This window comes from Castanea sativa, chromosome 1 (genome assembly GCF_040712315.1).
Source record: "Castanea sativa cultivar Marrone di Chiusa Pesio chromosome 1, ASM4071231v1".
Classification (NCBI taxonomy): Eukaryota; Viridiplantae; Streptophyta; class Magnoliopsida; order Fagales; family Fagaceae; genus Castanea; species Castanea sativa.
This window is the reverse complement of record NC_134013.1, coordinates 13363410-13391206: the sequence shown is the minus strand read 5'-3', so window position 1 is coordinate 13391206 and position 27797 is coordinate 13363410. Positions and strand designations below refer to the sequence as shown.

The 27797-nt window shown below is 33.7% G+C and overlaps 1 protein-coding gene and 1 pseudogene across 4 annotated transcripts in view; both read right to left on the bottom strand.

The window, feature by feature from the left end:
* Positions 1–27797, bottom strand: part of LOC142619798 (serine/threonine-protein kinase STY46-like) — a 72631-nt gene that overhangs the window by 16321 nt on the left and 28513 nt on the right. The window contains exons 1-16 of one of the 4 annotated variants that reach the window (XM_075793104.1): positions 17085–17516; positions 16681–16795; positions 16141–16238; positions 15941–16057; positions 15367–15421; positions 13702–13812; positions 13341–13391; positions 11653–11828; positions 11403–11510; positions 9970–10043; positions 9643–9818; positions 7979–8074; positions 7420–7500; positions 7221–7274; positions 6626–6760; positions 6286–6556 (exon numbers count right to left, since the gene is read on the bottom strand). In XM_075793104.1, coding sequence (XP_075649219.1) covers positions 6479–6556; positions 6626–6760; positions 7221–7274; positions 7420–7500; positions 7979–8074; positions 9643–9818; positions 9970–10043; positions 11403–11510; positions 11653–11828; positions 13341–13391; positions 13702–13812; positions 15367–15421; positions 15941–16057; positions 16141–16238; positions 16681–16795; positions 17085–17287 — 1728 coding nt within the window. In that variant the 5' untranslated portion in view covers positions 17288–17516 and the 3' untranslated portion in view covers positions 6286–6478. Of the gene's footprint in view, positions 1–6285; positions 6557–6625; positions 6761–7220; positions 7315–7419; positions 7501–7978; positions 8075–9642; positions 9819–9969; positions 10044–11402; positions 11511–11652; positions 11829–13340; positions 13392–13701; positions 13813–15366; positions 15422–15940; positions 16058–16140; positions 16239–16680; positions 16796–17084; positions 17517–27797 lie in introns of those variants that run through there. The other 3 variants (XM_075793088.1, XM_075793095.1, XM_075793110.1) reach the window with 3 other exon arrangements.
* Positions 156–5252, bottom strand: LOC142619881 (mechanosensitive ion channel protein 8-like; annotated as a pseudogene).

Sequence of the window (27797 nt, the reverse complement as noted above, 5' to 3'; positions counted from 1 at the left end):
TTTGCCAAAATACTAGGCCACGTGCAACTGAGATCTTTAGGCTAGTTTCCAGGTGCTTGATGGGGGCTACCATTTTTGAAAACTAGTACACTATGTGACAATGCAACAAAATAGTAATGTATTTCATTTCTGTTTTATTAGGGAGACAAATTTATCTCGAGTCACCATAAATCATTCCTAAATCCAACAATGCTTATGGGGAACCATTGCCAATTCCTTCGTAGGCTGAAAAGGAATTGGTGCTGGGTGCCAATGCTCATTCTAGCAGGAGTTGGCCTCACTATATTTGTCCTAGATAATCAGCTAGCATAAGTTTTCCAAGTTGAAGGAAGCCTGTCTGATATCAGAGGGGGCAAGTTCCTGACATTCACGTCAAGAGGCAGTAGGCGGTATTCAATATCGAGCTCCTTGAAAACTTTGACCATCTCTCCCAGCAGGAGGTCTCTCCTAATCCATCTCTCCCATATGTCCTGATAGTTCATTTTGTGGGTAAGCCACACTGACATCATCAGTTTGTTCATGTCTATAACGTCCCTCATTATCACCATTGGACCTGGCTGCCAGTGCTGATTCTTGCTGTCAATATACCTGCAATTTCAAGGTCTAGGTCCTATCATCAATTCATAGCTGCTGATACACCTGAATGGCCATGTTAAGTAATGCAGAGTCACCCATCACATGCCCTTTTAAGATATCATTCCTGTTAAAATAACATTATTATTAACGACGCAATATGTTATACCATGTTGTATATGCTAAAGTGGATGCGGAAGGGGAAGCATAGAATAGGAACACTGAGAACACGAGGATTACGTGGTTCAGCCTCGTCGGGGTGTCAATTCGGGTTCGTGTTGAGTCGAGGTAGGGGTATTCGACTAAATGGCTCAACCCTAACCAGACCCATTTAATAATCGTGTCATGATCCTTCAACCCTAACCCGACTTATTAATAAGGCGGGTTGACCTGACTCAACTCATTTGACACGCTTAATAAATGAGTCTTGGTGGGCTGACACGAATGTAACATAATCCATTTCAACCTGCATAATATTAGATAGATGTTAACCTGCATAATATTAGATATAACATCTATCTAAAAATAAATTTTTTTACATCTCAAAAAGCAGTGCATACACTTCAAGTCTTCAACCCACATTCAAAATAATATAGTTCAACAAAAATATAACATTCATCTAGAAATAAGTTCTTTACACTCCAAAAGAAGTGTATACACTTCAACCCAAATTCAAAATAACAAAGTTCAACAAAAATAAGATAACATAGTTCAACAAAAATATAATATCCTTAGAACTCGTCAAATGCTAAGTATCAATATTGAAAGAATTTGAGCAAACAATAAACTAATCCTGATTATGACCACAATTATCATCCCTAGATTCTCTGTTGATGTCCAAATTCATAACATCTTCCACAAGCTCATACAATTTCATTTGTGCAAGTTCTATGCCAATATATATATATATATATACATACATACATACATACATACATACATATATATATATATATATATATATATATATATATATATTACTAGTTCTAGGGTCTGTAAAGTTTCAATTTCCAATTATATCATTTATAATTTTTTGTAATTACTTAATTTTCTTTTTGAATTTAAAATATATGTTGGATATAAAAGATAAATCTAAAATAAAATAAATATTTATTTGTTATACGAGCTAAACGAGTTGTGTTAAGTAGGTCATTTCGGGTTGACACAAATAAATTGATGTGTCAAACGTGTCTATTTCGGGTTACGCAAGTTGACCCGCTTATGACACGTTTCTTATCGTGTCGCTTTTGGATTGACCTGTCTATGACCCAAACCTATTAAGGTCCAACCCTAATACGAAAAAATCCGTGTCGGGTTCGTGTCGTGTTCATGGGTTGGGTTGAACATTGACACCCCTAATCCCTTAAGAGCTACATCTTTATTATGTAAGAGTGTAGTACAATAACTTGTGTTACAATGAACCCTAACATGTGTATATATAGACGTCTAAACCCTAAACTACTAGTACAAGTAGGAGTAGACTTGGGCCTATTACATTGGGCTAATATGTCTAATATATCTCTAACCATTCCAATAAGATAATCCAACATGTCTACAACAATTAGAGCAGTGAAGGGCAGGTTTTGAGAAAGGAATTTATTAAAAATTTAAAACAAAGCAGATTATCTCAGGGTGGGTGCTGGCCCAAGTACGTCTATAAACTCTCACCAGTGATTGAGAACCGCATGTGCTTTTGAATGGAGAAAAACCCTATGCGACTTTACAGAAGAAATTATATCTCAATCCAAATCCTGGAATGAATATGAAGTTTTATAGTTTTACAGTCCATAAAATGTGAAAAGGCATATGGGCCTTGGTCCATGCTCATGGCAATTGGCAAGAGCAAAGTGATGCACTAACAGCAGTGTTGTGGTTGATGGTACCACTAATGCTGTGTGTGATTCTAAATGTGTAATAGTCTATATCTCTAGGAATTGAGTTGCGCACTAGGGAAAAATTAACAATAATAAGGAAAGAAAGAAGATGCATGACCATACATACCTTGTTATTCTTTCTTTCATGCTGGTGACCTTTTTCATTGGGGTGGAGATGTTAATACAGAAATCAATTGCATCTCCCATGTCTGGACTACGATGATAGTTACCAATGGACTACAATGATAGTTACCAATGGGCTTAGCCGCTAAAAGTCAATTGACACGAATTCGAACGTCGTTTGGCGGCGGTTTTATGCCCGCCGCAATAGACCAAAACCGCCGCTAAAGGGCGTATCTACAGCGGCGGGTTTTTGTACCGCCGTAATAGAGATACTGCGTCGCGATAAGGCTGGCGGGTAGAACCGCCGCAATAGCCCCCGCCACAATAGGTGAAATGTACCTATAGCGGTGGTTTTGGCCCGCCGCAGTAGGTCAGTTTTTTTGTAGTGAATACAGTTAGGGTATATGATCTTTTGGTTATCATATCTCAAAAAAACTGTAGTTAGTATGTTCATCTCGTCAACTACCATCTGAAACCCAAAGAAACATAAGTTACAACACTAATGAAAGATGAGAAACTGGCTTTTGTTTTCATATATTTTCTATGAAACATAAGTTAGAGCACAAATGAAAGATATATGCTCATATGAGAGTGCATAATAAACATCATTTTAAGCCTCCTTTCTTACCTGGACTCCATCCACTTCACAACGGTCACCAACATCAAATGGGTGCATTACAAATAAGAAGATGATTGCTTCAAATACTGTTCTGCAGATATTCCCAAACACAAACACCACCAGAAGAATCTGTGAACTTATAAAGACGAGGAAGTGGGTAATTGGAACTCTGAGTATAATAAGCCATATTATCAATATAACGATAGCTACAAGAAGGTTCAACAAAGCATGGAGCTCTTCCATAGCTGTTTTTGTATCAGTGAGAGACAATGCAAGTGCCCTTCTCTCTCTAAATGCCTTTACCTAAAACCAAAGGTGAAGTTTACTTTATGTCATTGTTTCATAGAAAATAAATTAGAACACAATTCAAATTTTTTTTTTTTTCCCTTTCTCCACTAGGAGATGTCCATTAAATAAATGAGAACAAAAATAGCATAAGTATCTTTGACATTGAGAACCATAGCCAGGGGCCAAGAAATATAGAGTCATACCATCCAGTCCTTAAGGAAGGGCTTGCTGATTCCCTTGTTCTCAGCTGCTTCTCCAATCAGATGCATTGTCTTCAAAGCTTCTTCTTTACTCAAAGTGCATCACATCCTCGAGGTAAATATACCTTATATATAGAGGTTTGCATTGTATAACAATCAGGACAGAATAACATCAATATTTTATTAAAAAGAAAAAAAAAAAAAAAGAAAAAAGACGAGAACTATAAGAAAGGAAATCGTGAAAGAATGTAAGGACTCACTGCGACACTGGCTTTGCCACATTCTGAAATATCCTCTTGGCTGCCTCTTTTGCCTGGCATTCACTTCTAATCTGCAACAAAGCTTCATCCTCAATTTTTGAATTCAGTAACTGCTCATCCAGAGTGGATAAATCCCCATGCTGGATAATATTAACCATCCTCCTCATATTCCAAGCTGATATATTCTTCTGATTCAGCTTATGCAGATGATCAACAGCGATCTCCTCATCTTCCCTTCTAAAGCTTGTCCTTGAAAATCTAGAATTCTTCTCAACCTTGGGACTTTTTACTAGTCTACCACTTCCTATCACCCTCCTACTACTGGAATGCAAAGTAACCCCAGCTTTCTCAAGCTCTTGAACCTCAGCCATAGCTTCCTCTTCTTGTGTATCATTCCTTTTAAACAACAGCGGACTAGAGAGTGTTTTGATGACGTACTGACTAAACAAAGCCTCCTGGATTCGTTCAAAGAATGTGTTTACATGAAAGGTTGAAGCCAGGACCTTAACAAACAGAGTTTTCAAGAGCCATATTAGGGTACCCACAAGAAAACAAACTAGAACCTTATTTACATAAGGCAAAACCTTGCTCTTTGTCTCCTTTTTAACCTTGTCATGGAAACTACTATGCCACACAAGCAAAACGAAACCCAACCAGAGGCAATTCTGAACAGATTTCCTTAACCCATAAACAAAATACAATACCCGTTTTCGCAAAATAAAATTGAGTTCTATAAAGAACACAACCACTCGAATTCCCCAACCTGAGACTAAACGTCCACAGATTAATGCTAAAACCATTATTTCCCACTTCCATAATGGAAGATCCCACACTATGTGCCTCTTTATAATTGGGAACCAAAGGCTACAAACTAAGGCTGCAATTATCAAAACAAGACTCACATATTGAAGCATTGTCAGTGCGCTGAATTTCATTCTCTTATACTCCTGCGGGATGTCTTCAATATCGTCGTCCTCCCAGTCTCGATCTTGCGCAGGCATTCTTCCAGTGTTTACTGAACTTTGACATGGTTCCTCTGGTGGATCTATCAGCCTAGACTTGGTCATGCTCATCACTGACTTCCACGGGCCTCGCTGGAATGAAACATTTGAACTACACTTTACAACCTCTGCTCCACCTGAATTCAAGTACCCTTGGTGGTTTTCTTGGTCTGACAACTCTTTATTCTTCGTCGTACAGACTCACTTCTTCCTTGATAGTTGTTGCTGCTTGGACTTCCATTATTAATCTTTTTGCTATTATCATTAACATCATCAAGCTTGATTACTACATCTTCTCTTTTACTTTGAGCCATCTGATATTAGTGTTGCTGTTATTGTTTAGCAGAAGAGCAGAGCTTGGTTTCAAGGGCTTTCTGAAAGTTTCCATAAAAATAATTCGACCACCTTTTATAAGCACCAAAGGGAACAGTAGTTCAAGTAAAGCACTTTTTTTCGATGTGATTCTTAAAGCAAAAGGCAAGTCCACTACAGAGACATCAATACTGAAGAACCTCGACTTTAGGTGGCTAGTTTGAAATTGCATGGAGGGAAATAACTTGCCTGAGGTGCTCTGCAAAGTTGCTTAGTCTATATACGAGTCTTAAACTCTTAATCTGTTCTCACTTGCATGAAATGTAATGTAACTGTAGCCAACCTTTAAGCACTATCACAATAAAAGTCACTTCTACTAACTAGTATAGTTCCTTTCCTCTAATTATTCTTCTCAACCAAATAAAAAAGATTTATACTTATTTTTTATTCTCCATTCTCCAACTTGTCCATTATCTTTTATCATACACGTTGTTGAAAAAACTAACCCTATGTTTCCGTATCTTTTCTATCCATATCCTGACAAAATGGAATCTAAGTATCATTTGCGTTTTGTTGCCGGTGTACTTCGCCCTACCCCAAAGGGGAGAGAGGGGTAGGTACAATGCCACAAGAATAAGAGATCTAATTGTAATAATGAAAACTTATTAGATGCTTCTAGAATACTGCTGACGGCAACGCTATTATGTATCTCCTAAAGATTTTTGTTTAGACTTCAATTTTTGGAAAAATGCTTCCTTATACACTGAGGTGATGAGTGATTTGTTGCTGTCACTTACAGAATAGAACTAGAATCACTTTGAAGGGGATATCTTGGCACATCGAAAATCATCTCAAACAGTGCTAATCGGCAAGGAAGGGTATACCACAATGAAAATTTCAAGTGCTAACAAAAGAATTTGAATGTGGATTAGTTGGATTCTTGTTTCAAATTGGGTCCTCATGTTTATCTACCTCCAGCCTTTACTTTTAAACGTCAAGAAAATTTGAGCCTTTCAATTCTAGATTACTGCAGTCCAAAGGCACTCAGGAAAAGAAAGAAAAAACATGTACTGAAACAAGTGTTTGGATAATTACTAATTTCAGTAACTGTTCAGGCATTATCTAGTCATTATTTAGAATAACAGAGGAAAGTTCCAAATGGAGAAAAAACAAGATAATTACATCATTACATGTGTTATAAACAGCCTTCTCACTTGCAAGTTGCACTTCAATCGACACTCTTTACAAAAGCAGATACTCTTCTAGGTGATTTCCCCTTCTGCAGGTCCATTCTCTCTTCTGCAACCTGTTCCAAGATTATAGTTCATAAAAATCCAGAGTGGAAGAGAAAAAAGGACAAGGAACTTTTCCATACCCTCTTGGCCATGTGCTGGAAAATTTCTAAAATTTCTGAGAATTCAGGTCTTGAAGATGGATCTTGCTGCCAACATCTCTCAAGCAATTCCCCAAGCTTTCGAGGAGTCTGCTTTGGAATTATAGGCCTCAGACCCTGAAATTCATGTCACCAAATCTCTATATTAATTTAAGATCTTTCCGTATTCCACTAGTCTGCAAGGCCCAGTTAACTACTTGAGTTTTTATAAGCTCTCTCAAAAATAAGAAAAATACACTACTCTTCACACACACAGTCTATACCAGCAGGTTCTTGGTCCAGATGTTATTTGCCAGGCATACTCATTCTTCAGAATGGACTAAATCCCTCTTTGTAGGCATGGAGCTTAGGTAGTTGTGTAACCCACTCAGTGGTCAAAGGTTCAAGGGCTAGACCAAATTATATTGTTGGTGAAAAAGGGTATGACAATAAACTAAAATTCTCTCTTGAACCAAAAGGGGAAAACGCACACAATTAAAAGACCTAGAAACAAAGACAGAAACAGAAGATCTTGTTGGGGTAGAAGAAGATTAACAAGATTTTATTTACAATATCAAAACATTTAATGGAGGAATACCTTCTGAACCACACCAACTGCTGCTTGTAATGGGGTCAATTGCTCATACGGGAGCTGGTATTTCAGTCAGAAAACAAGATGATTGATATGAATTCTGTTCAACCATAAATTTTAGAAGATATAGAAAAGTAATTATCTGAAGAGAGTTATATTTTTTTCAACGGCACTCATTATCACTACCAAAAAAGTGGAGCATTACCTTTCCTGTAAGCAACTCCCACAGTAGAACTCCAAAGCTGAAAACATCAACTTTGTGATCATATGGTTTGTGTTCAATAACCTTCCATGCATCGACACAAACAAACAAACAGGTCAAATAGTTGGAGAAGCTACCAAAGGCACAACAACAACAATATCATATAAGCCATGCAACAGATAAACCAACCCATAAGAGGGTTGACAAATTCATGTCTCAACTTTCAACAGTTAAAGCTATAAAGAGATTTGACACAACAAAACTATATGTATTTCCCAGTTTTTATCTATTATATACGTCCCTCATAACTCAACATCCATGCCCTCCTTGGTGCACATGCTAGTAGTATAAAAAATTTGTTCCTATTTGTACTGAATGAATGGCAGAAGGAAAAAAGGGTGGTGTACATGGTACATTTGCCTTTGTTTCAGTACTTAGAAACTGAATTGTAGGGTATAAGAACTAGAAAACTATGCCTAGCTAGAAACTAGTTATCCTTTGTTCAATTTGGAATCAAGTAAAATGTTTAAAGAGTATTGAATACATATATAAAGAAACAGACCTCTGGAGCCATCCAACGGTATGTTCCAGTTTCGGCAGTCATAACACCAGTTTGAGTTTGCATTCTAGCAATGCCAAAATCACTAATCTTGACAACCTGGCAGACAATTTAAAAAAAAAAAAAAAAATTAGTAGATAGAAACTTAGATCAATCTTAAAGTTATGTTTACAGCCATGAAACAACCTAACAAAGTTCCCGTCCAGAAGAAGCAATAAGTCAAGGACAAGAATGCATGCAGCTGCCCTCTAGTCTTGAAGCATAAAGAAAAGGGGATATTAATCTAAAAGAAATACATAGGCTATTGAAATTTTCATGACAATCAATAGTACTTTTTTTTTTATCAAGTTTCACCCACTAATACCTAAGAGCACTTGCAGCAGTGGAGCTAAATAGCTATATAGCTATTTTAGCTCCATCAAAACACAAAAAACCACCATCTAGTAGTGGAGATATAGCTATTTTTTTTAGCTTCATTGTTACAGTGCACATCTATAGATAGATGTGCACTGTAGCTGAGAGCTAAAAATAAAAAATAAAAATATTATTCCAGCCGGGAATTAAAATAATACAACTTAGCTTCTTCTTTTTTTCATTCTTTTATCACACCGTGCCTCTCTCTCTCATTCACTCTCAGACCCACGCTGCCATCCGCCTCAGACCCACAGGTAGAGTGATGAGATCGAAGCCGAGAGAGAGATGTAGCGTAATCGGAAACCAAAGCATCGGCAAGGATGTTGACAGCGTGGGCGGCATCGACGCTTGGGTTTGTCTCCGATTTGTGCTGGGTTTGTCTCCGGTTGGTGATTTTGTTTGGTTTGGATTGAGGATTTGGGTTTTTTTTTTTTTTTTTTTCCCTGCTGTGGACTGGTGGTGGTGGTGGTGGATGTTTGTGCTCTGTTGGGTGTGGGTTGCTATGTTTGGCTACCAAGAAACTCTAAGAAAATATGGGAAGTTTATGTGGATATATTATTTTATTGTAATGGATATATTATTTTATTGTAGTAGATATATTATTTTATTGTGTTAAAAGTTAAAATAGATCCATTGTTGTAGCATGTTTTGTAAAGTGAGTAGGTACAATAGATAAAGTAACTTTTTGTGAAGTTAAAAAGTTAAAATTTTAGCTCCACTACTATGAATGCTCTAATAAGCTCTCATACTTGTTAATTACATTTTTCAAGAAAACCAAAGGTAGAACTCTGCTTTTGAGTCCTTATTAAACTGAAATTAACGTCTTCACATCCTATCATACTAGCTGCATTCAAGTGCCACATCAATTAGGTGTCACTAACCAAATTTTAAATTGGAGAGCGGTTCCCCATCATGGGTACTAGCCAAAATAGTTAATGAAAAAGCAATTCACAGTAAAAATGGTCAATTTTACTTCAGAAAATGTAGCTGTCTTTTAATTTAAGTGAACTAGTCAAATAGGTTAAAACGTTCTTTTAAAATGAGTTTTTTTAACTATGTCATCATCAGCTATGATGGTCATGAAGCAGAGGACCAATATACAGCAATATCTCTAGACTAAGACAGAGATCAGCAAAAAAGCCATGACTGTAGGAAACTCCAGGGGAGGTAAGAAGTAGTCCTTAATATACAATAACAACAAAAAAAACATACAGATCTAAAAGTCAATAACATAAAAAATGAAAATCTCTTACCCCGTTTCCATCCATCAAAAGATTGGCAGCTTTCAAGTCCCGATGGATTATATTATTGTCATGCAAATACTTCATTCCCTTGGAAACATCAATGGCTACTCTGATTAAGTCTGGGTGTGTGAAAACACCCTTCTGTTTATGCAGAAAGTCATAAATGCTTCCACCAGACATGTACTCTAAGAAAGAAACACTCAAGCTCAGGATGGGGAAAAAAATGGAAAATTTCAATAATAATTTACCAATTGTGTTTTTTAAATCAAAATTCTATAACTAATGAAATATAAATCAAAGCACCTCACTACATATGCCATTAAAAATTAAAATTACCCATGACAATACACAGGCTTGGAGGTCTTGTACATGCCCCGATGAATTGGACAACATTCTTGTGCTGGATTTTCCTGAGTAGGCAATGAATAACAACTTTTCTTTTTATAAAAATCACCCAAAATATTGCCTCAGAATGATAAAAGTAAATAACATTATACAAAGGCATAACAAAGTCTAATGCTTGTGTTCCCTATTAATTTGAAATTATATTACTTAAGAAATAAAATACTTTTTGTTTTTGTGGATTGGTGTGCATGTAATGCATCCAATAGGTCTTGAACTCACAACTTTACTCTTCCCCTTGAACTTATAAGGGGAGGAGATGCCAATTGAGCTAGAACTCATTGGCTAAACTAAATATTATGAATTTGTTGCCAAAATTCAGTCCCATTGTGCATTTTAAAGTAAAACTAAATGATGATAAGAAGATGTTGAATCACAGCCAGTGATGCATTGCTTGCCAATAATGACAACTCTCTCTCATGCATACGTGTGTTTTGGACAAGGCCTCCAGTAAGACAATTAAGAGGCTCTACAACTAACCCTAAGTTGCTTCGTTCATAGAAGATTTTTCTGGACTATCCACATTCCAACAGCTAAAGGTGCTGCAATCTATAAAATATATAAAATTGAAGCAGTTTGACATTTGGTTGACCTTAGAATATTGTGCTACATAAACTTTTGAGACCTTACAATTTTACATGTCACAATTTTAATATATCTTTTTTAATTGAATTTAAATTCTATTCTATATTTAAACCCTCCATAGAATCTTGGCACATCATATATTCTTTTAATGGTAGAATATATAGTTCTATATACAAATGCAATCATAATAAATGTATATTACCATGGCTTTTGAGTGGAGTTTGTGGTGTGCCTTTGTGTTAGAATCTATTCCTCTCTCCCTTGTTAGTGTGTTTGTTTCTCAAAAAAAAAGTCTATTAATAACTATCATAATTATGAAATTTCATATTTAGACAAGAAAATAAAAGAGGAAAAAAATCGTATTATGTTAAACTTTTCACGGGTTACTAACTAGTGTATAATAATAGTTGAAACAATAATATTTTTAAACTTCCTGGCCTTAACATAGAATTGCTTTATCTGAATAACCACTACCTCGTTGGGAATGTTTTCACATGAACAACAATTACTTGATTGGAGGATGTTACAAAATATATTTAATGACCTAACAAGCAAAAATATTAGATTATTACCAGTAAATTGAGAAGTGTGCTCATTTTAGTAACAAATGAACACCATTTGAGAATGCCCTCCTGATAATTATATATAAACCAAAGGTCCAAAATAGGGGGAAAAAAGAAAAGAAAAAAAGAAAATGATGATGATGATGATGATGATGATGATGATGATGATGATGAGTGATAGTAGTGTTTGCGTAAGTTACACAATATAAAATGACAAACCTTATCATCAAGACTTCTTGAGTAAATTCCCTCAGCATATTTTCATTCATATGTTCAGCCCTAAGAACTTTGATTGCCACATCTTGATAACAAAAAGTACCTTTATACCTGCATGAATCCAATCATTCTCTATTGATAAATTATACACATGCCCAATTTGAGCCAAGACCATAGGTGCGTCAATCCAATCATACTATTAATAAATAACCATAAGCAACAGATCATAGCTAGAAAGGAATAAAATACTCACAAATCGCAAAATGATACAGATACAATTTTCTTTTCATATGCCAATGAGCAAGGGTCAATTTCTCCGACATCAATTCCATTAGAGGGTACATTTACATAGTTAGAGATAAACTTGATCCCACTTTGGTTTTGCTTCCCAGCAGAAGGAACACTACGACATGTCAACAAAGGTTGCTTCTGCAATGCGTTCCAGGATATCAAATCTAATGAGATGTGGTAAGCAGGAAAAGGCATGCAAGTTTATAATTTTAGTATAACACAAAGAGCAGGACAAGAATATATCGATGGGACATGTAAGGACTCCATATATTCCTTCTTTTTTATTTTTTATTTTTATCATGAGAGAAAAGCTGGATATGGAAGAAATACAGCACAGTACAGATATGAAGCTTTTAATTCTTACCAAATTTAAACCAAAGTGTGATGAGAAACTTTTCCTAATGAAAATTGTTATTGTTCTATCATAGATAAGTATAATAATCATTGATGCTAGCTTTGATTAATAATTATAAAATTCAAGTGACCCTAGATAGAAGGCTAGCATCCAGAGACCCTTCTTCACGGATTCTATCAATGCAAAGTTAAACCAAGCTATGACTGCATAGCAAAACCACATTGTTATTTATTATTTTCATATCGTTCATGTATTATCAACCCTTCTGAAGTAACTTTCATGCCTTTCTTTCTAACATTAACCAATAAGAATTGCTCTCACTAAAGGACTGGCATTTGAATAAAAAAGGGACTCTTAGAGATCATTTTTCTAGCTCAAACATATCATAGTTTCTGAATTCCACGGAAAATTATTATATTTAAAATGTTAATTTTTTTGGCCTCTGGTATCATAACTTGTAGAAATTCCATCCTACGTAAACAGAAAGCCTATTAAGGCAACTAAAAATGCAGTTATCTGGAATTGAATCTTAATTAGAATCATGCATGAAACTTAAGTAGCTAGCAACAATGAATGACAATATAAGTCTTTTACTAATAAGTGGGAAACTAACTTCGCACCAATTCTGACATATATGTTCTTGATCTCTTTCAACAAAAAGTTGCTAGCGCTTTAATGATTATACCCATTGAAGCATGAACAATATCATTAGTAGATAGAGTTATTGATGAAAAAAAAAAGATAGAGTTATTGATCCATTGCTAGTGGCGTGAAATGAATAGCAACTTTTAGTAACTCAAAAAAACTCAAATTTAGATTTTGAACTAGTCAATTCTTCCAAGTTTTATCATAGGGACCTCACGATCATCTTATAAAATGTAAGACCTAAAAAGAAAGGTAAAAAAGGATTGGTACTTGGATAATTAAGGAATATGACAGCTACTTGGTTGCAACACATAATGATGAGTTCCCTACTAATTCCCCTTTTTTTTAAAAGTATATTACTACTGTCCGACTAAATTATACTACCATAATGTGTATAAAGGTGAACTGCACATTAAGCATGAACACTTCAACAAGGAGCCAAAAGAAGCCAGCACTTGCCTAAATGTTACTCTAGAATTTCATGTCAACCAGTATTGGTAAAACTGAATCTGACAATAAGTAATTCAATTCTAATGCCTTAAAAAATAATATTTTTTTGGGGGGTGGGGGTGACACCCATCTTTAAACATAAATCTGAAAATCTAGTCAATAATATAAATTCTTCCAACAAGTAGTTTGTAGGGGGATACCTCAATTCTTGGTATTTTCTTTAACAGCATATTTCTCAGCTGTTCGGTCTCCTAAAAAATATTAAACATGCACATTAGTCAAGCAGCTCACAAGGAATTAAAAATGAGAAAAAATAATTACAGAACATGAGTACAGTTCTTGAATACATTAAGATAAACACAAGACTTTAAGTTGAGAGCTCATAATCACACTCCATTATGACTACTATTTAGCTTTAATCAATTGGAAGTCACTAATAAGCAACTAAGCAATGAGTATTTGTATTAATTCCATGAAAAAAAAAACAAATAGTCTTCACAAGTACTAGTAATTGACTGATGAATTGCATAAAAAAATCAAGAAAATGAGAGAAAAAAGTACCTCGAGTGCAAAACTATCAACAACGAAAACATCCAAAGAGTAGCCATCTATAGTGGAAAAAGCATGTGCTTCTTGAATGTTCAGTCCAATCTCAGACAGTAAGGAACTCAACTGAAAATGTACAATAAAAAGTATAAATAGTAACTAAAAAAATAGCTCAAACAGGATAGTGTTTCTTTTTAATAGGTGATTTTTGGCCCCAAGGGAAAGGGGAAGGGGAGATTCAAGCTAGTGACCTCCACTTCATATTCTGATTGTGCTACCCTTAAGGTTAACTTAGATAGTATTGTCACTGACAGAATGTCTTACCGAGTAACTTTTGGAAGCTCTGTATACAAGTATAAATCACCTATGCTATCCACCATCACATCTTACAGAAGCATGATCTATTGCAATCTATCTTCAGGCATATAAATTACAAAGAACTTGCTTTGGTGGTAAATAATGATGTGTTGGAACAAGGGTAAGTAATAGAGAAGTTCTGTTACTTATAAATAACTGCTTGGACTTATATAGACTGAGAATTATTATTATATATGTATTTAGTTGACATCAAAAGTTCGTAAGGTTTTAAAGTAAAATCCTGACTAGTGCAGCATATAGAGACTGAATTCAGTAAATCTAGGAGTGCAGCACAATAAGACAATAATCTTAGGGGTAGATCCTACAGAATGCTAGCAGGAGACTAAAGAAAAATGCAGGATTATTAAACAAGAACATGATTGATAAAAAGAAAAGAACTATAAAAAATGTAATATGAAATGGCAATAAACCAACCAGGCCTTCTGCTGCACACCATTGAGAACAAAACAAAAATGTCCATAAAGGAGCATGGTCAAAGAAGAGTGTCAAGATCAATGTGAGAAAAAGAAACAGTATAGGCATTATAGTTGGAGAAACAACAAATTAAGCACAATGTGAAAGGAATACAGGGTCAACTGCAGTGACAAGTGTGAATCTCATTTCTTCTTTTTTTCCTCAAGAAGCGGCTAGCCTTTTTATTCATCAATCATTAACTTCAACTATGTCGAATCACCCACGATGAATGAACAATCAGGTGTCTTCTCTTGGGTAGGTTTAATTTCGATACTATACAGCAAGTAAAGTATTTCTCAATAGTAGCCTTCTAGATGCCCACCCTTAAAGGTTAAAGGCCGGAGAGATGAAAGCTTAGTTACCACATAGTTCTAGCAGATCTTTGTGTGTGTGTGTGTGTGTGAGTTTTGTGGGAGAGTGGGCGAGGTTAAGTGTTCTGGACATCATTGGCAAGTGACTCAAATCAGGTTCAGTAGGGCTGAGGATCAAATGTTTCATTGCTGAATAAGATGGCAGAATTGCAACCTTCAAAACAATAGTGTTCACTAATAACATCAAATATATTTCTCACTTTTGCAATATATTTTTACCTTGTCCAAAAATTTAAATGTCAAATTAGATGCTTCAGAAATTTCAAGAATGTTCATGCACGACATATTATGCAGATTACATCTAAACAAAGGAGGCTAAAATTAGAATTAGAAAAATCCTGGATATGTCTTTGATGCTGAAAACAGTAGGCATTGAGAGGTGTACAAGTATACAACGCAGATAATACCAAGAAATGGTTTAGACCGTAGAAAACTCCACATGCTTCCTATGAGAGAAAGGGAGAGAGTGGTCAGCTACCTGACTGAAAATTTTGCGCTTGTCGTATGTTGAAATTGTAATTTCATGCATTGCCCTACAAAATTTGCAAAATATTACAATGTTAAGTCGCTGAGAAACTACAAAAGTGTCCAGCAATCAGTGAAAACATTTATTTCTAGTGAAAATTCCTCTGAACATCTCATCCTAAAAAGAAACATTGAGTTGAATATAGATGGGGGAGAAATTATACAATACATATACACTTACAAAAACAGAATGTATAAATAACAGGATACTTCTGAGAAATGTTCAAAGCAAAGTCACAAACCAGCTTGAGTTAAATGGGTAATTTTTCCCAAATAGAAGAAAATATTTTGATGAAGCCACAAATCTCAACTTCTTCTGGTAGGAGAAAACTTACGTACTAGTAAGACTTGTTCCTCCTCAAACTTTACTCTCAGGATCCTGGAAATTCAGTGGTATGATTGGAAAATTTCCCAACTCTTCTCATTTACTTTCAAGAAGAGACTTAAAATATATTGCACGAACCTGAAATTATTCATCTTCTTGAATTATCTACTATAATATATCATATATCTATAATATCTATTACCGGCAATAAAGACGATTATCATTCACGTTGTTATGCCTGTCTTGAACATGTAATTGGTTGACTTCAAGAGTGAGTTCAACATCAGGTGATGAAACAAACGCAGGTGGCGGATGAACACTGAAAAAGTAAGAGAGAGAATGGGGTACTAACAACTCACAAATTCTCAAAATTGAAATAGGAGGAGGTCCTTTTAACCATACCTATGTTTGCTGGGATAATCAGAACATTGAGCATCCACTTCTCTTTGGAAGTTTGAATGCCAAGAAGAACTACAATTTCCACCCGAAGTAGAATGAACCTGCACATTATCAAGATGCATTTGGACGCGGGAGGAGTAACTAAAAAGTCAGAAAAGAGCAAGTCATGAAATTTCCTTCAGTTTTTTTGTTACGTCAATATGTCAATTGCCTTTAGGAACTTGCACAAAAGCAAACCATTTGCAGAAATATCCCTAATTCTAAGTCAAATTTCATAGTAGTGATGAAATCGTTAAATAGTGGTATCTTTTATGAATGGAAGTAACGAAATATATAACAAGAAAAGAGAAACCCAAAAGAGAAGGGAAGAAAAAAAAAAAAACTCAGCCAATATGATGCAAAGAAAGAAAGTTTATTGTATGCCAAGATTCTTGTTGCTTAACTGGCACTGTTTCCAACAAAGACTTTCAAATCCCCCTCCCCAACTATTGAATTAAACAAAAGAATAAAAAATAAAAATAAAAGTTTTCTCCTATAAGATACCTGCACAAGACGGACTTCAATTGCATGTCCAATAGAAGGGTTGCGTGCCATGTTCAGTAATCTTTTGTGCATAAGAACATCTTGTGCCCTCGCAGCGTTCACATCCATAGCATACCTATGAGGATAAAACTACCAAATTAGATTCATAAACGATCATAAGCAACAATAATGTTACACTATTCCAATTAAGTCAAAAAAAAAAATTTGAAAAGAAAATACTCCTCTGGCTTTCTCTAGAGGGAACAAAGATAATGGTTCACTTAGTATCCATTAACAAACACGGATACCAGGAATTTGAATTGATATTAATTTATTATATTACTATTTCTAAAAAAGATTTACAAAACTATAATGAAAAATGAATGAAAGAAAGCAAACACAAACGCGAAGATTTGGTGTTTTACCGAACAGGGAGGCCTTGAAAATGTGCCCAGAGTTCATCTTCAAAACCAGGAAGATTGGTCTCTGCTACGTCCAAGTGCTTAAGTCGGTGAAGGACTTCATTGTACGCACCTATCTTCTGCCTCTGCTCTCTGCTGAATCGACTCTGACTCTGAGTCCGTGTAAAATCCAAGACTCTGCTACTGCTGCTCTCTGTATCTTCCATGATCACACCAAGTTCAATCAAAACGAGCAGTTTTTTTGGAGCTTTAAAAAGTACTATGGCTGTTTATATTGGAAAGAGAAATTGCGGCAATGCAAAATGAATCAATGATCACTTATAGGCATAAGGAAAAGGATGGAGACTATTTTAAAGAGAAACTATCAATGGCTTTTCGAGCTGTGCCATGGCTTATTTATTTAACGTGCTTAATTCTGATTCAGCCAAAAAAAGGGACCGTGATTCATTTGCAACTCAACAGAAGGACTTTAATAAAAGCATATAAACCTGTACTGTAGTCTATTGAGTTTATCTTTTTTTAATTTGACTAAATTTCAATTGCAGGTTCCACCCATAAAATTTACAATAATTTTTGTTTTTTGTTAAAAAATTTTAAAATTTGGATTTGTAATGTATTATTTATTTAAAGCATTCCATCAATGCATCAACGATGAGGTGTCCATTAAGTGCCAACTAAACTCAAAACGATGTCGTTTGAATCACTAGTTTACAAAGTTTGAGATGATTTTGATTTTGCCCCTAAAATTTGAGGTAATTTGGATTAATAAAACTATGTCTTTTGAGTTAACATAGTACTTAATGGACACCTCATCATGACACAGGGGCAAAATGGCTTAAAGTCAAATGATATGTAACGTTTGAGATACAAATGGATTTTGGTAGATTGACAGCACATATAAAATTTAGTCACTCAATTGTGACTAGATTCACTACAAATATATGTTGGATGTCCCCTACTAGCAACACACTACATTGGATATTAGAGAATCCATAGCTAATTCCAAAAAAATTGGAACTAAGAGTGTGCTTGGATGGAGGGAAGGGAGAAGGGAGGGGAGGGATTCACTTGTATTAAAAAAATTTAAATTGTTAATTTAACCTGAAGGATATCAATTTATATCTATTCTTTTAATTAGCAAAAGAGTGCTAATATAATTTAATAATAAAGGAAAAAATATCTCTTAAAATTTGTTTTTCAAACAAGTCAACATTCCTATTATAAAAAAATTTAGGCAAAACTTAAGTATATCTTAAGTTTCTATTCGTCAATAAGTCGTATAACTTAATTTAATTTAGGGTGTGTTTGGATACCGCTTATTGCTGAAAACTGAAAATACTGTAGCAAAATAATTTTTAAATGTGTGAATAGTGTCATAGGACCCAATTTTAAAGAAAAAGTTGCTGAATGAAGGTACTTGTAGGTCCTGTGAATAGTGCACGGAATCCACACAAAACGCCAAATGCCAGTTTCAATGCAAACGCTGGCGTATCCAAACGCTCACTTAATTGTACTTGGAAAAAATAACATATTGTTTGCACCATGTTGGTATATACAATTATGTGGTTGTATCTTAGGTTTGTATCAGCCAATAAGTCACGTTGTTTGATTTTTATTTATTAAATTTTTTTATGGGTCATATGGTTTAATTTAACTAGTAAGTTTTTCGTGCGATGCACGGATACTGTTGTAATGTTTTATGTAAATTTGTTTTTGGAAAATATTATACATATATTATAGCATATTTATTATAAAACTTTGTTAGTAATGAGTTCATCATTAAAAGTAACAATTATAAATTGCACATATATATCTATTATAATTATTTTGTTCAAGTAATAAACAATAATTAAAACAACTTGGAGTAATATTGTATAATAAAAGTTGATAAAAGAATATTAATTCTTTCTATATTACTGATTTTATTATATGATGTAATAAAAAGCTTCATTACAAAAAAAAAAAAAAATTTCTTCAATCTTTGTTATTGCGGTATGGTGATGCTTGTTATCATCATTAGTTTTTCTATTTTCAATGTTTGAAGTTTAGTTCATCCATATTTGTTCAATTTTTGAGTTTTCATCATTTTTTTTTTCCTTTTGTTGCATCATTTGTGTTAATCACTAATGAATTGGCATCAAGAGACTCTTGATTGGATCTTACAAAGTTTGGACTGTGTCGCTAAGATTTTTCATAGTATTTGCTTTTATATTAAATTTCAATGATGTTACAGTTTTTTGTAAATATTTTTATTTATTTATTGTTAATTTTGGAATAGTGCAGCAAAAAGAATTAATATAGCATATTGAATTGTGTATTTTTTTTCCATACCTTTTTATTATTTGAAGGTGCATCAAAAATCTTAGCAACTATATAATTTTCAAAACCATCCTTTAGATTGAATTCATTCCAATGAAGTAAAGAAATCCATTTTTTTCCTAATTTTTTTTTTTCAAATCATGTGGGATTCGTTCTCCAATATCAATATTTTTACAATAATTTAAATAAGTAGTACCTCAGTTTATTTTTCAGCAAGATCTCTTGTAGATTCATTTAGGATTTACTCGGCATCTCAATCAAATATCACAAAATTTGTTTTGTTAGTTGCATCAAAAACTTCAATTTGAATCATGTATCTGAAGTAGTTTGCAATTGTATATATATGGTAGTTATAGTGAGATAAATATATTATAAATATTTGGAGAGTATGTAGTTAATGTGAGTGCCTCTAACTTTGGGATAGAAAGATTTATTTTTGTTTCACATTTTGCACACCAAAATGATTTTGTTTGTGGTTTGACATTTCTTTCACAAAGTACACACAAAATGTAATAACAACCTATTGTTGTATCAATGTTACTTATTATTGCAATACCCTAGCAGTTCACATTTTGCAATGAACTTTGAAATTAATATGCATTATTTTTTTAATGTAAATAATATGATGTATTATTATTTTTTTACGTAAATGATGAGTATAATTTGAAATGATTAACAAACTTGTTTCTTAGGATCTCATTCAATGCATTTTATCTTTACTCTTGTCTTCATATTATTTAAAGATAAATCCTTCTATGAAAATTGTTTTGCATGTATTTTTGGATTTTCTTGTATAGGATCATGTTTTTTACCATTCCTATCATTGAATTTTTTTAAAGAAAATATTAAGTTAATGGCATTTTGTGAGATAGTATATGTTATTTATTAGACTTTTTTGTTATTATAAATTTTAGAAATATGCACTTGTCAATAATTTCAGCAACTTCAGGGATCTTAAGATTTATATATATTTTTTGTTGCACTAGTTGATGACAGAGAATTTGTCTGCATAAATTGCATAGAACATTATTAATAAACAAAAGCATATTGAATTGAAATTGGGGAAAAATGAAGACATGATTTCATGAGAATGAGATTTTCTAGAAGTATCATCTATACATGGGGGAGGAAGAAGAGAGTTTGTAAGAGGGTAAGAGTTTTTGCTTTGATTTACACGTGAGAATAGTCAAACTTGGGTTATAATATGTAAGGTAAGAACTGTACTTGAGTTTTTCATAAGGTTTGGTATACTTTTAAAAGGTAATCCATTTTATAGTGAACAAATTTTGGTCTAATGGGTCTAATTGTCAAGCCCATATTTTATATAATAGTAAAAAGAAATTACTATGATTTATTGGGTAATAGTAAAAAAAAAACTTAATAAAAAGAGGTAAAAAATGCTAAAATTATATAATGGTAAAAATAAGTTACTATGATTTATTAGATAATGGTTAAAAAAACTTAATAAAAAAATGTAAAAAAAGTTAAATGCAATATTAGAGTGCCACATGGCAGGACCTCATGTACTCTCACATGAGGTCTCTGCTTTTATATATATATATATATTAATTGCTTGATTGTTCTTAAAAATGATAACATTGTTTGCAGTTTGCACTACAATAAAAGAATTTAATTAGTGTTGCGGAATAAGTGAAAAATCCCTTCTCAATATCTCACATTATTGGTGTGGGACGACTCAACAACATCGAGTATTTTTTTTTTTTTTGAGAAAACACACACACACACATAGGGGAAGGGGGATGAAATAAGGGAATACACTCACACGCAAACACTAAAACCCCTTCTCAATATCACACATTACTGATGTGGGATGACTCAATAACATTGAGTATCTTTTTTCTTTTTTTGAGAAAACACACACACACACACACACACACACACACACACACACACATATATAGGAGATGAGATAAGAGAATACACTCACACGCCAACACCAAAACTGCTTGCAACACTAATTGTCGCATGCAATTTTGGTGTTGGTGTGTAAGTGTATTCCCTTATCTTATTCCCTTCCCCTATATATATGTGCGTGTGTGTGTGTTTTCTCAACAAAAAAAAAATAAAAATAAAAGAATTTAATTGGTGAACATTAGATACATCACCCAAGTAATTGTATATCAGTTTTTCAAAAATAATATATTACAGCTACTATCCTCCGTCTTTTGGTAACTTTTTAAATTATTTTTCTTTATATTTTTTCCCTATAATTCCTATATTAATTCTCAAACTTCTAAAAAAATGGAAGGTGAAAATCCACTGACCAAATTCAAATAAACGAAAATATATTATTCTATAGAATGATAAGTAAATTTATTAAATATAATAATATATACCATGAAATATTTATCAAAAAAATATACCATGAAATAAATACAGTTTTATAAAATTATACTTTAAAGTGCCTTAAAAAGAAAAAAAAGGACTTATTCCAACAAATTTATACAAATAAAATATATATTTTTTTAAACTATGTTTATGATTAATGCATCCAATCAATTTGAATTTTTTTTTTCAAGAGTTTCAACCTATGGCGTCCGCTTCTGATGAACGCTTTTTGTCATCAAACCAAGACACCAATTAATTTTTGATGTAAGCGGGGATTGAACCCCAGATCTCTTATTCAACTATCAAAAATTTTACCAGTTGAGCTAATTGAAATCTACTGAATTTGGAACTTATTGTTTCCATCAAATTTTTTTTTTTTTGGGACTTATTTAATATAAACCGAATAAAGAGAAGAAGCAAAAGGATAAATATGGTATAATATAATTTATTTTAGAATGGTGAACTTTTTTTTTTTGGTAGGAAAGGAAAAAAATTAATAGAATGGACTAAGATATATATATATATATAGAGAGAGAGAGAGAGAGAGAGAGAGAGGGGTGTATGGGCTAGTACATTATTAAACCTTATTCGTCTTTTTCAAGAGTCACCTATTACTTTTTTGGCAATAACAAATTATTGTATCAGTAACACCAATGATTCAACTATAAGACAATACTTTATCTTTGTGACATCCGTTGATAGAAGACAGCCAACCTGTCTTAAATACAAACCTTTAAATATAGCATCTTTTATATCAATAGATTGTGACTAATAAGTATAAATTATGAGTCGTTGAGATTTATATTACTTTCGTGCTCTACTAAATTACTAATATAACAATGGGGGAAGCCTTGAATAGCTGTGTAACTTGGTTTCATTGGTGGTAACGATGACTATTGAATAATCATGTTTATGCATTATCAGTCATCACACACAACTGGTAACTTGACTTTATTAAATTCTAGGCACGCATGGCAATTATAATATTAATTTTTTTAGAAGCAAGCACACACAATCATAATGTTTGAAACTTGAGTTTGACAAACTTAAGGGCTTGTTTGATAATGTTATTCTAGTAACGTTGTTTGTATTTTTTGAAAATACATGTGTAAAAAAGTGTGTGAAAATATATGTAATGTTATTTAAACATTGAAAACTGTTATTCAAAATACACTAACAAACAACGCTTGAATTTCAAAAAAACTCTACATAACTTAATAAATTTGTTTAGATGTATTTATTCTAAATTTTTCCTAAAATTATGGTATTTGGCAAAAATAACTCTTTTTTGGTGAAAATAACTCTTAAAAAGACTTATTTTATGGTCAATTGAAAATTATTTTCAGCTTAATCACCATTCTAAAAATTATTTTATGTTGAAATAGATCCTAAGGAAAAATATATATAAATAATAAAAAATTAAAAAAAAAAAATAAGGGCGCCTGTCACTTGTTATGGATACATATGCACCGCAAAGTGAAAATAATTGGTCCAAATGGTAAACGGAAAATAAATAAATAAATAAACACGTCAGCACCTACCAGTCAAGCTGAGGCGTCAAATGTAAAACAGATTTCATCTGTCCCCTGTGACCAAACAAGCCCACTCTTCAACACTACCAGCCAAACAACCCTATCCTCAGTTGTCGGCGACCTCAACTCCACCGAATGTTGCCTTAGTAGCAGCAGCAGCAGCAGCAGCAGCAGCAGCAGTTGTTGTTGTTGTTGTTGTTTTTTTTTTTTTTTTTCTTTTTATATTGTCTTAGGATTGTTTAGTTTACGCAACAGTCCCAAGTGGTCTCAGATATTCTAAAGAAAGAGTCAGGACTTATGAAAAAAAGTACATACCGATCGTGTAAATCCAGGACTGTTGCGTAAACTAAACAATCCTAAGACAATAAATCTGTGAGATACAAAAAGATATTCTAAATTAAACACCAGCAAACCCAGTGGGATCTAAAAAATTCTCTGCAGCAACAACATGATTGCCAATATCACCATATCCGAGAACTCCAGGTAGCTGAAGAAAAAAAAGCTCAATGGACTCAATACTTATTATAGGGTGTTTGGCTAGTAATGGAGATTGGGCATGTTTGGTTACAGAGGACAAATGAAATTTGTTTAGGATTGACACCTCAGCTTTCCTGGTTGGTGTTGATGGTTTCTTTAATTTATTTGTTGTTAACCTGTCGGTCTAAATAATTAATTGGCGAAATTACACTATTAGTTTTTGAAATTTACTTGATGTGTACAATTGGTCCTCTAAGTTTCAACTGAGTACTATTAATCCTTCAAGTTTCAAAATTGAGCGTTATTAATCCTTTGTTAACTATTGTTAATATTATTATTTATGTGGCTAACGAAATAGTGACGTAGCATTTTATAACTGACATGGTATTTATTTTTATTTTAAAAAAATTAGACATACCATAAACCCATAAAAGAAAATATCTAACCCAGTTCATGTAGGCCAAATCAAACCAAAAATACCAATAAAATTAACAAGACCCCAACACCATCGTCCTCCTCCACACAATGCTGCCTTCCTCTGTTGGCAACAACATCTCCTTCCCCGAGCCTTAGCAGCATCATCATTCTCCACATCCATTTTGATTCATGGTTGAGCTCACACAACAAAAGAACTAAGGGCAATTGGTCACAAGGCTATAAATTTAATTGACCTTCAACAAAGGGATCTCCATGAATAAACCCTCCATCAACTACCACCTAATCCAATACAATGAAAGTCTTCTCTACAAAGTTCACCTACAAATTATAGTTGGTGCCACGAGAAATCAAAAGCACATATGTACATAGCAAATACAATCAAAACGGAACAAATCCAACTGAATAATCTATAAAACCCATGTCCAGGACCTTAATCATCAATCGAAAAATGCAACAACATATTGAGTTGGTGCACAAAAAAATCATGTGTTGCACAACCGATATTAAAATCATGGTGCTCTAGAAATTTCCTCATCAACACTCATATCACCAAAAGAGTGCTTCCTATCATGTCCCAACTGCCTAATGACAACACAAAGTAGATGGGTTGGCCAAAGATGAGAGGGGAGGTGCAAAGCAATGGTTGTGCAAAAGCTACGAGCATGGCCATAAATCAAAGTGGTTCTCAAGAATGATGGCGCTGCTGTTGTGTGAAGAAGGACGATGGTCTTGGGCTATCACTCTCTTATGTTAGTTTTAGATTGGTAATTTTTGTTTGATTCGGGTGTTAACCCACTTGAACTGGGTTAATTATTTGCTTTTATGAGTTTATGACATGTATAGTTTTTAAATAAAAATAAATGGTAAATACCACATCAATTAAAATAATGCCACATCACTATTCCGTTAGCCACATAAGTAATAATACTAACGGAAGTTAACAAAGGATTATCACTGTTTAGTTTTGAAACTTGAGGGACAAATAGCACTCAATTGAAACTTAAGAGACCAATTGCGCACATCAAGTAAACTTCAAGAACCATCAGTATAGTTTTGCCTAATTAATTTAAGGGTAATGTTAGAAATAGTTTTATGTCAAATAATTTTGCTTTATGTCAAATTCTTTTACCTATTTTACAGAAGAGGTATTTTGTATCAAATGTGATAGCATGTCATATATATCAAAACTCAATAAATGAGAGATGCTCTCAAAAGAAAAATAATAATGAATGAGAGACATATGTATAAAAATAACTACCCACTAACATATGTCTTTCATTTGTTAGTGGGTAGTTATTTTTGCTGACATGTCTCACACTTATTAAATTTTAATACTACTGACATGGTATCGTTTTATAGGGTGTAGAGCTAATGGAGCTAACTTTTTGAGTTCTACTTATCATTTCAGTAATATTTTCCGTCATCTCATCAATTCATACCAATTTTTTATTAGCTAAACCTAACAATAAATCATCCTTAACGAGCACCAATAGTATTAACATTTCCCTTAATTTAATAATTAGTATAGAGAGGGAAAATTCCCGACTTATCACAAGCTGACACATCATACTACTAAGTCCACAAAGTACGGCCAATTATGAAGTGCCACATACGACAACTAGTTTCTACCATCACCATTTAGGAACCAACAGAAATTTGCCAAGTGTCCTAAAATAAAAACATAAAAAAAGCATGCAAAATGCCAATCACACATCGGCATGTGTAAGCAATAACACACATCACACATTAGCACGTGTCAACAATGACATCCCACACATGTAAGCAATGATATAAATGATCCAATTAATTGCTGACATGTGTCACCTTGAAAATCAAGACATTTCGGCCAATCAAATGATGCCATGTGTTAGGAGAAAAAGTCTTAAAAATCATCTAATCAAATTGTGACATGTGTCACCAATCAGATTCTGCCCCGTGTCACTCACCTACCCCAAAAAATGAAGATGTCATGCAGAAGGCCATTTAATCAAGATTATGATTTTTTGTAAAAACATTCCAACACTAGTTAATTTAGCATTAAAAAAACTAGATTTTCATTAATTATTTAATTATTTTAAAAAAAATATTATTACAAATTACAAAATAAATATGCATAATTATAATGCAAATTTCCAAATCCATCAAAACTAATTCTTAAAATACTAAAAAAATTCAAACTAAAAAAATTACATAAGAGTAAATAATATATAGTGGGCCAGATTAAGTTAGATGAGTTGAAAAAACTTTCAGCTTGAATTCAACCTCACCCAAGACTCAAAATAAAATTCTAACCAAACTCAACCTACCAACTTATAAAACTAGGGGTGGTAATTCATGTTTACGGGTCGGGTTCGTGTCGAGTCAAGTCAAGTCATGAGTATTTGGCTATATGGATTGACTCGAACCCGACCTGTTTACTAAACGTGTTAGGAACCCTTAACCCAAACACAACCTGTTTATTAAATAGGTCAATCCGACCCGACACGTTTAACTCATTTAATTAATAAGTTATGTAAAGGTCAATACAACTGACCCGTTTTATAATCTATTTAATTAATAGGTCATACCTAACCTATATAATTTTTATCAATTTCCATGTATATAAAATTAAAATATAATTACAACTATAAATATAGTTGAAAGCTTGGATTTGTGTTAAAAACACAAGAGCTGTTGAGACCCAAAAAAAAATTACGGCTCAGTTGATTTTACTCTAACTTAAACTAAGTGCAGAATAGAGTAAATGCGAGCGAACAAACAATACAACTACTCTAAGCCATTCAACAAATCACAGCAGTAAAAAGAAAGCTAAAAGAGTAAGGAAGAGAGATGCAAACACAAGATAACACGCCGATGTGTTATTGAAGAGGAAACCAAAGAATTCGGCGAAAAACCTCTTTGCCGCCCTCCAAGTGGTAAATCGATCCACTAGATAATAAGTTGGGATACATGAATAGCAAGAGACCCTCCAAGCCTAGTCTACCTAGTGCACCTAAGCAATCCAAGCTCCTACTCCAACAAGGCTTCTTAAAACCGTGTTTTGTTTAGCTTTCCGAATCCCACAATGCGTCCAATTGCATTTGCCAAAACTTGGCTTCTTCCAATACTTCCCAGCAGCATCAAAACCTCACTGGACACTCAATATAGGTGTGGTAAGTGTTTGGGCTATCAACCTCTCAAGGATTTAGAAATGGAGAGGTAAGAGTAGAGAAAAACCACAATGAATGGTGTAGAGAACTGTGGGTATGACAATCTCACACTCTCAATGGTTTGAGGCTAGGGTTTTCTTTCTGAAAAGTTCTCTACTCAATATGTGGGAAATGATGGTATATATAGTGTGTATGAGGATGTAGTGGAGCAGATAAGACAAAATAGCAAAACAGACTATTTCCCAGGTATCTCGCAGGAAGGCCTTACTTGCGAGACACTTACAAAAACCAGCTGTCTCCATCCTGTCCTGACTCTTCGCATTCCAGTCATGTGCTGGGCATATGCATTACTTCGTGGGATGGCTAGTCGCGAGCTACCCGTGAAAACTCCTTTTGTCTTCAATAGATGCTTTGAGTCTTCACACACTCTCTCTCGCACACAACCCTTACAA